The sequence below is a fragment of the Mustela nivalis genome, assembly GCF_964662115.1.
Source record: "Mustela nivalis genome assembly, chromosome: 16".
In the NCBI taxonomy this organism is placed as follows: Eukaryota; Metazoa; Chordata; class Mammalia; order Carnivora; family Mustelidae; genus Mustela; species Mustela nivalis.
Window position 1 is genome coordinate 6,430,421 of NC_139035.1, and position 12,163 is coordinate 6,442,583.

A 12,163-nucleotide genomic window follows, 5' to 3' on the forward strand; every position below is an offset into this window, starting at 1 on the left:
CCTTTATCTGATATGTCATTTGCAAATATCTCCTCTCATTCCATAGGTTGCTTTTTGGTTTTATTGATTATTTCCTTTGCTGTGCAGAAGCTTTTTATCTTGATGAAGTGCCAATACTTCATCTTTTCTTTTGTTTCCCTTGCCTTTGGAGTCTAGCAAAAAGTTGCTGTAGCCGAGGACAAAGAGGTTGCTACCTGTGTTCTCCTTTAGGATTTTGTTGGATTCCTGCCTAAAATTTAGGTCTTTCATCCATTTTGAGTTTCTTTGTGTGTGGTATAAGAAAGTGATCCAGTTTCATTCTTCTGCATGTGGCTAATTTTCTAATTTTCCCAACACAATTGTTTTTAAGATTTTGTATATTTATTTGCCAGAGAGAAAGAGAGAGAGAGCGTGCACAAGCAGGGGGAGCAGCTGGCAGAGGGAGAAGCTCCTCATCAAGGAGCCTGATGTAGGACTCGATTCCAGGACCCTGGGATCATGACCTGAGCTAAAGGCAGATGTTTAACCAACTGAGCTACCCAGGGGCCCCCAACACAATTTGTTGAAGAGTCTGTCTTTCTTCCATTGGATATTCCTTCCTGCTTTGTCAAGAATTAGTTGACCATAGAGTTGGGGGTCCATTTCTCTGTTCTGCCACATTGACCTATGTGCATGTTTTTGTGACAGTACCATACTGCTTTTTAAAATTTGCATATCATTGATTTTTTGCTGTAATATATATTATTTCTCTTCTGCTGGACTCAGGCTTTATTTGCTGTTCTTTCTCCAGCTCCTTTAGGTGTAACGTTAATTGTATATGAGAATTTTGTTTCTTGAGGAAGGCATGTATTGCTGCCTTTGTTGCAGCCCAAAGGTTTTGAACTGTCCTGTTTTCATTTTCAGTTGTTTCCACGTATTTTTTAAAAAAGTCTTCTTTAATTTCCTGGTTGACCCATTCATTCTTCAGTAGGATATTCTTTCACCTCCTTTCACATTTTTTTTTCTTGTGATTGACTTCAAGTTTCATAGCACTGGTGTCTGAAAATATGCATGGTATGATTTCAGTCTTTTTGTATCAGTTGAGACCCGATTTGTGACCTAGTATGTGATCTATTCTGGAGAATGTTCCATGTGCACTTGAAAAGAATGTGTAAATTCTGCTGCTTTAGGATGAAATGTTCTGAAGATATCTGTGAAGTCCATCTGGTCCAGCATGTCATTCGAAGTCCTTGTTTCCTTGATCTGGTGAGATGATCTGTCTAGGGCTGCAAATGGGTTGTTAAAGTCCCTTATTATCATTCTATTATTAACAATGAATTTCTTTTATTTTGTTATTAATTGGTTTATATATTTAGTTGCTCCCAAGAAAGGGGCATAAATATTTACAACTGTTAGATTTTCTTGTTGGATGGATCTTTTTATTATGATACAGTGTCCTCCATCTCTTATTACAGTCTTTGGTTTAAAATCTAGTTTTCTGATATAAGGATGGCTACTCCAGATTTCTTCTGATGTCCATTAGCATGATAATTTGTTCTTCACCCCTTCACTTTCAATCTGGAGGTGACTTTGAGTCTAAAATGAGTCTCTTGCAAGCAGCATATCAATGGGCATTTTTTTTTTAAGATTTTATTTATTTGACAGAGAGAGACACAGCTAGAGAGGGAACAGAAGCAGTGGGAGAGGGAGAAGCAGGCTTCCCGCCGAGCAGGGAACCCGATGTGGGGCTCGATCCCAGGATCCTGGAATCACGACCTGAGCCGAAGGCAGATGCTTGGCAACTGAGCCACCCAGGTGCCCCAATGGGCATTTTTTTTTTTAATCATTCTGATGCCCCATCTCTTTTGACTAGAGCATTTACTCCATTTACATTCGAAGTATTTTTTGAAAGACATGAATTTAGTGCTATCATAAGATCTGTAAAACCACTGTTTCTGTAGACTGTCTCTGTTGCTTTCTGGTCTTTGTTACTTTTGGCCTGTCTCTCCACTCAAGAATGTAGGTTTCAGACTGTAGGTTAAGGATGTCTTGTCCCAACCTGCTTTCAGGATCTTCTCTTTATCTTTGAAATTTTCAATAGTGAAATTTTCACTATTCTATGTCAAGTTGTTGACCTATTTTTATTGATTTTGAGGAGGTTCTCTGTGCCTCCTGGATTTAAATGCCTGTTTCCTTCCCCTGACTAGGAAGGTTTTCAGCTATAATTTGTTTAAATAAACCTTCTGTCCCTCTCTCCCTGTCTTCATCTTCTAGGACTCCTATTTTCTGTATATTATTTCGGTTTATGGAATTGCTGGGTTCTCTACGTCTTCCTTCATGATCTAGTAGTTTTCTTTCTTTCTTCTTTTCAGCTTCCTTATTCTCCATCATTTTATCTTCTATATCACTGATTCTCTTCTGCCACATTTTTCCTCATTTTTGTGGCCTCCACTTGGGACTACATTTTGGTAATAGCATTCTTAATTTCAGTCTGATTAGATTTTTGTTCTTTCATTGCTACAGTAAGGGATACTCTGGTACCTTCTATGTTTTTTTCAAACCCAGCTAGTATCTTTATAGTCTTTTAAAATTCTAGTTCAGACCTCTTATTTAATTGATCAAATCCTTGGCCATGAGTACTATCTCCCATTCTTTCTTTTGGGGTGAATTACTCCATTTTGTCATTTTGTGCAGAAAAGAAGAGAAAAAACAACACTAACAACGAGAAAAGAAAAAAAACCAAAACAAACAACAAAAGATAAAGAAACCAAATGAAAAACTAGATCCCCAAAAAAGAAAGAAAAACTTCACATATATGTGTGTTTACATGTGTGTGTGTGTAAAATAAAATAAAATACAATGAAAGAACAACAACAATAACAACAACAACAAAAAATATATATATATATACATATATATATATACAACTTCAGTAAAAATAAAAATTTAAAAAGAGTTGGAAAAATTTAAAAAAATAACTGAAAAAAAAAACTAAATGACTAAAAAAATAAAAATACGAAGAATGGTATGTATTATTTTTCCCAAGAGCTGAAGCTTTGCAGGCCTCTATCATACCTAAACTTGGTACAGTGAGTTGTTTGTGCTATTCTTCTGGGGGAGCGGCCTGTTGCGCTGTTTCTCAGGTGGACTTGACCTATGGCAAAGGTGCCTCCTGTGGACTTACAGGGCTCAGTGCAAGAGGCTCTGGATTCCACTAGGTGGCGCTGGTTTATTCCCTGAAGGCTTTCAGCTCAGATGGGAGGGATGAATATGGTTGCGCCCCACTCTCCAGCCCCGGGAGCTGAAAATTTGTGCCCCTCACTGTTCAGTGAACCTCACAGGAAAACAATCAATCGCTCTTCTCTCCGCAGTTTCCATCAGAACTCTCTGTTCACCTGGCCTGTGACCAAGCGTTGTAATCACAGGCACAAAAGGGTTCCAAGATTCCAAATTTTATGGACTCGTACCGTGTGGACACTGCTCTTCCTTCTGGGGGAGGGGGAGGCTCTTGCCACACTTCTGCCCTTTGCTGGCCCCTCCCTAGTGGCTGGACGACTGTGCAGTGGTTTGAAGTTTATGGCAACACAGAGCAGAAACCTTGCGCCTAGACTCTGTTCTCAGCTGGCTTCCCCGATCCTACGCCCTGGGAACCCTGATGCCCTCATTCTTCTTGGGACCCCCGGGGATCCTGAGACCACAATGTCACACCTGAGATTTCATCCTGCTTCCCCACCTGAGCACCTTTAAGCCAGGGACCTACGGCGCTGTAGCAGATTCCCAAGAGCTCCAGTTTTGCTCTCCTCTGCTTCCAATACTTGTGGGAGCCTCCTTCAGCAGGCCCCTTCCCCACCGCGGTATCTTTAACTCCACCACCCTGGACTCAGTCTCTGCACCTCCTACCTTCCAAACGGTGGTCACTTTCCTAACTGAAGACTTGCAGCATTCCTATTCTCAGATCTCCGACTGATTTCTCAGGTGTTCAGAATGATTTGGTAACTAGTTGTATCCAACGTCCAAGATATACCTAGGGTCCCCCTACTCCGCCATCTTAAATCTTCCCCTTTGAATCACTATTTTTGCATGGATAAATACCCAGTAGTGTGATTGCTGGGTCGTAGGGTGGCTCTATTTTTAACTTTTTGAGGAACTGTTTATCAGAGTGGCTGCGCCAGCTTCCATCCCCCCCAACAGTGTAGGAGTGTTTCCCCTTTCTCTGCAGCCTCACCAACATCTGTCGATTCCCGAGTTGTTCATTTTAGCCATTCTGACTGGTGTGAGGGGGTATCTCCTGTGTTTTTGATTTGTATTTCCCTGATCATGTGTGATGCTGAACATTTTTTCATGTGACTGTTAGCCATTTATATGTCTTCTTTGGAGAAACATCTATTATTGTCCTCTGCTCATTTCTTAACAACTGGATTTTTTATTTTTTGGGTGTTGCGGCTGATAAGTTCTTTTCTTTTTAATTAATTACTTTTATTAACATACAATGTATTATTTGCCCCAGGGGGATAAGTTCTTTTTTTTAATTGTGATTTTTGTTTTCCAGTTGTTTCCACATTGGCTACCCAGAATGCAACATGGGGTAAAGGAATAAGCCACATTCCAACTCTACATAGTTAAATTTCCAAACTACGGAGATACCTTTTTTGGGTCCTCTTAACCTTAAGGTTACTAACCTCTACTAATTTCTTAATTTTCTTACTTCTTATTTTTGACTTTGACCCTTCACTATTCACCTCAACTACAATTCAATCACACTTCTTGTTTTTTTATTAAGCATAAAACTCTAAAATTGAGTTCCTTAGCATTATGACAAGCATGATTTTTACTTCAATTAAACTAGTCTCTAAAATTCTATTAATACAGACTATGAAAGCACTAGCCCTTGAGGGGGCTTCATAAAAATACTGCAACATTAAACACACAGATTAACACAAATTCCAAATCACCCTTGACATTTACTACAATTTGGTGTCTTTCTCCCACTGTCTTCTTGAGTAGTTAGTTTTGGATAATTCTATCTGGAATCCCTAACAACTGAAGAGTCCTTCTTGGTGTTAATGACTTCGTTTATTTATTTTACTGCAATAGACACTGGCTTACTCAGAGAAGCGATATTTACTTCCTAATGGTAGTACGTGCAATTGACTGATTACGCTGTGTTAAGTGACCCAATGGTTTTTTAAAAAGTAAACTCATATTACGTGTATTTTCCACATCATCAAGTGGATAAATACTATACAAGGCAATATACAATATACAAGATAATATACTATAATATTTTTAATTTTTAAAAGTATACCTTTAAAGACTCCCTACCACATTTCTAGCTGATGGCTTCCAACTTATTTTTGATTAAATAAATGCCAGAGTAAAACCAGATGAAATTAAAGCAAACCAAACCACACAATGGAGCAGATCACCTTGAATTAATAAAAGCATCATGAGGATTAACTGTTCCCTGTTATTTCTTTTTTTTTTAACTGAGATGTTTTAGTAGGATTGTATGAGGAGAAGTAAAATAGAAAGAGTCAACAAATATGACTATTAAAATAACTCCATGTCTGGTTTTTGAAAACAATGATACTTTATATATTGATGAAGTCAAGCCAATCTAGGAAAAAGTAATTTTATAACTTAAAAGCCTTTTCAGTTAAATTGTGTTATCAATCTGTGAAATTTGAATAGACTTTTTTTTTAAAATTCTAATGGGAATATTGATCTCCAGATTTTAAGACTTAGAGCGGTCAGTTCATACTTTGATGATTTGTCTTTTCAAAACCAAAATAAAAATCTTTGTGATCTCTTCCATGTACTATTAATTTATATCAACTAGATTTATTTATACCTTTATAAAAAATTTAGATTATTCTTGAAACAGTATTTAGATTACAAAGATGATCGGATCTGAATATAGGAGATACTACTTATTGTGGCCAAAACTACTGGGACGGGTCCCACACCCGAACACACTGTTCTCCAGATTGCAGTGGGCTCCCCTGGATCACAGCTATGTGGCCTACAGTGTTTGAAAGACAGCTTGAACCCTGGGCTCTTGAAAATAGCAAAATGAATGAAAAATTATATTCAAAATCTATGAGTAAAATGTATGAGTAAAATAAACCTATAATAAGACACCTATAGACACGGCTATCTCACATGTGCGCTACTAGGAACGCTTTATCCCTTCTGTTTGCAGAATGGATGGAGGGCATCACTCTTGCTGTGGCTGCTTTCTTGAACTGGAGCCTGGAGCCACCCTCCTTTCCCAGGGCGCCCTTCCTTTGGGACTCAGACTATGAGTAGGAGATAGTTGGTTCAGGCTTGGTTCTACTACTACTAGCTGGTTGGACATAGGCAAGTCACGCAAACCCAATGACCCTCCGTATTTTCTCCCAGGAAACAAATGAGCAGTCCTATCTGTGCTAAAGTGTTTGTGACCATGTTTGTAAAATGCTTCCACCGGAGGTGAGTTTTAGCATCAAGAACTATGTTCTAATCAACACTGCATGGAGTGAAATGTCTGGCAAGTACCGATACAGAATAAATGGCATTTTCATATGAGGATGCACAGGCATGCTATGTTTCAGGAGGTTCAAATATGGCTTTTGATGGAAAGAGTAGTTAGTCATCACGCAGGCAGATTACTACAGGACTGATACATTAAAAAGTAGGGGACAAAGGATTATCCCTTAGAGAGTTCAAAAAGTTTCAGAGACTGTCCTTTGAAGAGGACAGTCAACACAATCAGATCATCCTGGTAAGCTAGGTGGTAAACGTCAAGGAAGGCCATGTTTTTGTAATTCTCCCATTGCCAAAAACTCGGACCCAGATTCCAAGTTCCTAAAGAACAGCCTAAGTAAAATGGAAAGTGTAGAGAAGCCCAAGAGTTCAGAAGCAAAAGACTGAGACCAAGAGAGATCCCACAGATTAGTTTCCTCAACATCTGCACCTGCTGTCATCAGGACCTAGAAGTTGAGTAAAGGGAGATCGAGGCCTTGGCTTCAGGGTGGTTTCTCCCTCAGGGTGCTCCGTAGGAGAATTTTCTGATTGGGAGCCTAGTGAACGGTGCAGCAGGGGACCCCCTTGGAGAGGACTCACATGGCCTCCTTGCTGCAGGGAGACACAGAGGATGGGGAATAGCAGAAACAACTGTGAACAGGTTCTGCCTCCAACAGGGGCCCAGAGAGCATCGGAGACCAGCTGAGTGACTCGTAGGGCATGGAGCAGAGGAGAAGGTTGAGAGGGGTCTTTTTACATGCCCTGTGAGCTGGCGTGTTTGCCTCGGAATGAATGCAGGCAGTGCAAGAAAGTCGGGGTGTGAGTTCTCTGAGGTTGCCCCAAGGATGAAGCCATCAAAGCTGAACAAGGCTGGAGATGGGCCACCAGATGTCCAGGGGCATAAAGTGGATAAACACAGGAACATAATGTATGGACAGATTTCTAGAGATTGCTTAAAATAAACAAACAAGGAAAAATCCTGCTTTGCATTCTTGCAACAATTATCTACACGACCTCATAATCTTTTCTCACCATGAGCAACAAAACTTGAGCGGAATATTGAGCAGGGAAGCCAGTTAATTCTAAGTCTAATCTTTGGGGAATTCAAAGAGAGAAAATTTCAACATAGAATTAAACAACTGCTTTGCTATCTGAAATTGAAACACACACAAAGATAGACAGAAATCTTTGAAAAGCAGACCTGTTTTGGTCTGATCCTGAAGGTAGCTAAGAGGAAAGTTCTTAAAATATTCTCATTGGTCTTGGTTTGCCTCGTGCTGTGACCCTGATATTTATTCTCTATTTATGTAAATATTATTTTCTAATGTCCTGTCTGTATTTGAAGAAAGATAAAGACAAACACATAATATCAAAATAGAAATATGTGAGATTAGACATGTTCTCTTATAATGTGCATCAACAGTGTGGAATTCCTTACACAAAGTTTTCCGGGATTAATCAAGGACATTCATTATTGGTACTCAAAGTCGCATGGTTTACGTATGACTTCTTTGCTGCAGTCTTGTTTCTTGCAAGGATATAGTAAAGCATCAGGGACCTCAAAGGTCAAGAGTGATGCTGTGGTGGGGAAATGCACAGCTTTATGAATTAAACATTACACTACTGAATTCTGGTTATATGACACGAAAATGGCAGTCTTTTCTTAATGAAATCACCGAGATTTGGGGCAGAGTAATGGGGCTCCTCTCACTTTTTCAGGCATCCTTCAGTTTCCAAAGGCTCAGATTATGAACTGGAGAGAACATCGGCACGTTTGCTTACCACAGGTCTGTGGACGTCCCAGAACGCTCGCTCCTGGCTATCAAGGATCTTCCTTTCAATCTTGTCTCGCTTCTTGTCCACTCTGTCAACATCGTAACAGCGAATAATAAGTCAGGTTAACTGTAGCACCTCTCTGGACAAAAGGCCACAACTTGAACAAATTTTCCAAAAGACTCACAAGGACTCACTTTGCTTGTGCTTCTGCTTGCATAAAAATGAACTCCCACTTCCGAGCAAAGGCTCTCTGAAGCCTGGCCAGGCTCTCCTGAAAAATAGACCACAGGTTAAGATGTTCGGGCGCTCGTCTTCGCTACTCACTTCTCATTAATCAACTGCATAAATTTATCAAGAAAACAACCACAGAATTTCTGAAGTAGGAAGAGTACTCTGGTTCTGAATGGTAAGTCATGGTCATGGAATGTAGCTCATCTTCATATTAATGGTTCAGAGGAAAGACGGAAACCTCTCACAAATACTAATTTTATGAATCATTGACTTTAGCGACCACAAGTAAACATCTAAAATACTAAAAATTACTTTGTATAAAAAAAAAAGTGCTCAAGTCTCATCCGTTGGGTTCTTCTGGGCCCACTGTAGTCAGGATCAGGAAAGCAATACATTCTACTAATGATTCCGTCTGTCTATCCAGTTCCTGACAAGAATGTAAACCCCCGGTAGCCTACTGCCACTTCCTAGTCAGTTCTTCAAAGTCAGTGAATCACAACACAGCAATTGTCTGAACAAATTGCATCACATTAATGTTTTCTGTTTTGCAAAAACGAATTACTCAAAGTAAATGTACTTTATTTCTCTAAATTTGGAGTCTTCACTATATAGAGGACACGGCTAAGGGTTCCACACTTGAGTTTAGCAAAAGACGTTTCTCCCTTCTCTTGTGAGTCTGAGCATCTACAAGTTCACCATCTCCAATGTGAATGATGAGACAGGCAAGCAAGTCAGGGAGCTGAGCCATTCTGATGCCTGATCCTGGAAATCTGGTGCTTAAAATCCAGGGGTGCAAAGTCAACAGAATCACCAGAAACGACATAGGCCTTATTTCTGCTCATTTTATGACTTTCTTTGCCAGAAAGTCCTTAGTACTTACAGCTTCATAGTCAGCCAATTCCAGCCTTGCCTTATTTTGCATCGTTCTCTTGCAGAGGTAAACCGCTGAAAGAGGGGGAAAAAAAATCAATCATTTCTTGCCTCCTTATTAACTGGAGACCCTCACTAAAAAAAAAAAAAAAAAAATACAGCCTTATAAATCATGACATCTTGGTCTCTATCATGTTTTCCAGTTATAATTTTCTGTATAAATTTCTGTATATATATATGTATATATATATTTTTTTTCTTTATATTTTTTTGACAAAAATAAATAATGGGTAACATATTTACTGAAAGTCAAGCATAGTGGTAAGGATAAGAAAACAGATATGTTTAGAATGTTGGTAACTGTTTAGTTGTAGTGAATAAGGGAAAAAAATAAAGCCTCTAAATAACACATCGAACGAGCTTAAACATCTAGATATTTAAGTAACACCACTGTGTTGAAAGGAATTGTATGACAGGGAATCATTGGCACACTCAATGATTTCCATATTCTTGTTCAACTGAAGGCTTCTTGGCATCTCCTTCGCTACATTTCACCATCATTGATGGTTTTGCTACTACGAGAGACGACACTATAACCTCTTCCCTATTATAGGACTACCATCTAACTATAATATGACTACCTTTTAGTTCCATTTTTCATAGGATTCCCTATCCTTGCTCCCAGGGAAAGCCCAGTTGGGTAATAGATAAATGGGATGGGTGCCAGAGGGAGAGAGAAGACTGCCATTGAAAAATCACATTTCTTTAGTTCTTCCGGGATTATTAGCGACTCTTATGACAAAATCAAGACATTCAGAGCCCTCCGGTATAGTCCTGATTTCCAGGACACTTTTTGCAATTTTTCCAGAATATGTGATATTTGAGTCTCATGAAATTCACAATAAGCTATCTATTTTGGATGCTGAATGAATCTGCTAGATGAGGACAGTCAAATACCACGTTTTCTACGGTTAGTTCTGGGGGTGTCCTTATAATTACCATCATTGTCCTAAGCTGTGCAACTCTCAGTTTATGAAATATCTTACACAGAAAATATGAGATCTCTGCAAAGACCGATGCTGTGTATTCAGCTTCATTCTATAAAGTTTCCTTTACGAAGGCCAAGGCCAAGGAGAAAGCCAACCATGGACTGATGCTAACATTACTACAGACGCTAAGAATCCAAGAGATGATCTGAGAATACGTCTTTCTACAAGCACGGGAATTTTATTTTTCCACTAATATTAGTAATTTTCAAAATGCAAATTCTCAAAAAGAGTAAAATGTAATATATATTGTCAGGAAACCCTCTTTATAATTGTTCCAAGTTTATTGTGTGAGAGAACCCTTCCCCAGTTCCTGAATAAAAACTCAAGGAGCATCCACAGCCTTGCTCGTCAAGGTAATTCAAAGAGACCCAACTTCTAGAACGTCCCTCCCAAGGAACAGCCCAAAATCCTATCCTGGCTTAAAGTCTTCGGGTCTCCCCTTTCCCCCAGCTTCTGTGGGTGAGAGAAGCGGGACCGTCTTCTTCGTCCACCTTATTCTTCTGTGTCCTCAGCGAGTGTTGAGGACCAAGACTTTGGACTTTCGAGAGCTGGAGTACAGGAAGGAAGGAGAGGAGGGGGCTGTTCTTGCTTCATTCTTGCTTCACAGATACCAGTGCGGTGACCTGGTGATGCCATTCTCTGGTCTTGGCAGTTTTAAAGCTGAGCACGTTTCTTGTGGTCCTTCGTGGGATGCTTCGGAGAAACTGCGTCCCACCATTGCTGGGAATCTGTCACCTGCAGTGCCCTTGTAGGGGCTGACTCCACCTCCGGCCTCTCTCTGCAGTGCGTTTGCCTGTCCAGGCTCTTCCCTAGGACAGGATTCTCTGTCACATACGGCTTCTATGACCCACGAGAGAAACACTCACACACTCTTTGCCCTGAAAGTAGACTACAAAACACAGCTGCTTCACTTTCATTCCTCTACCCAGAACTACATAGCCTGTCTCTTGCCCCTTGTAATTCCAAGGGCTGGAGTTCAAGATCCATTGTGTCCCCATGAGCAGATGACTCTGTCAGAAAGCGCTCTCAGAAAGCCCTTGATATCTTTGTCATGGGGCTCGAGATGAGGGGCGTCACCACTCATTCTTCCCACTTGGCGCTGATGGGGCCAATAACTCCTGACGTCCTCACAGCTACAAAATTGGTCTTTAAGTCAACATCTTACCCTTTCACGCCCTCCATGGGAGCTGACAGAGCTAGGGTGACAGTTTGTGTGTCAGTCTAGAACAGCACTTCTTGATCTTAACACTTCAGCTGGATTTCCATTTTAACATCCTGCTACGGAAATCACTTTCCACTCACGGGAAGAGCAGATATGTTACAGAGCGACGACAACTCATTCTGGCCATAGAGAAGTTAACAGCACGGCAGGTAGGCAAACATAACCAGTGAAGTCTTTCTGGAAAGGATTTCGACAATGAGTAATAAAGCCTTAAAACATTCATGGCCATTGTTCCAGTGCTTGCACTGCTGAGAATGTAACCCAAGGAAATAGCATGAAATGCAGAGATGTCAGCCTTCGTGATGCAGAAGAGAGAAATACAGTGGGGCAAGGGATTCATGTGTACTTGTTCAAGGAAATGTTGTATCACCACTAAAAATGATGCATACAGATTGTTTTACTTTGAAGCGGAAGGAGTTTCATTTTTAAAATCCTATCCCTCATTATAAAAGTTCAGATGATTCAGAAAAAATAAATATTAAAGAAAAAAATCATTCTAATCTCACTTCTGTCATATTTGGCACACAGTTTGGGTTTTCCCCTTCTATATACA

The 12,163-nt window shown here is 40.0% G+C and overlaps 1 protein-coding gene across 1 annotated transcript in view; it reads right to left on the reverse strand.

Annotated features, from left to right (window-relative positions):
- The window catches only part of RGS7 (regulator of G protein signaling 7), a gene marked incomplete at its 5' end in the record, with an annotated part of 299,364 nt that overhangs the window by 84,917 nt on the left and 202,284 nt on the right, over nt 1–12,163 (reverse strand). The window contains 3 exons of the mRNA XM_082702198.1: nt 8,245–8,326; nt 8,433–8,509; nt 9,350–9,414. Coding sequence (XP_082558324.1) covers nt 8,245–8,326; nt 8,433–8,509; nt 9,350–9,414 — 224 coding nt within the window. The remainder of the gene's footprint in view (nt 1–8,244; nt 8,327–8,432; nt 8,510–9,349; nt 9,415–12,163) is intronic.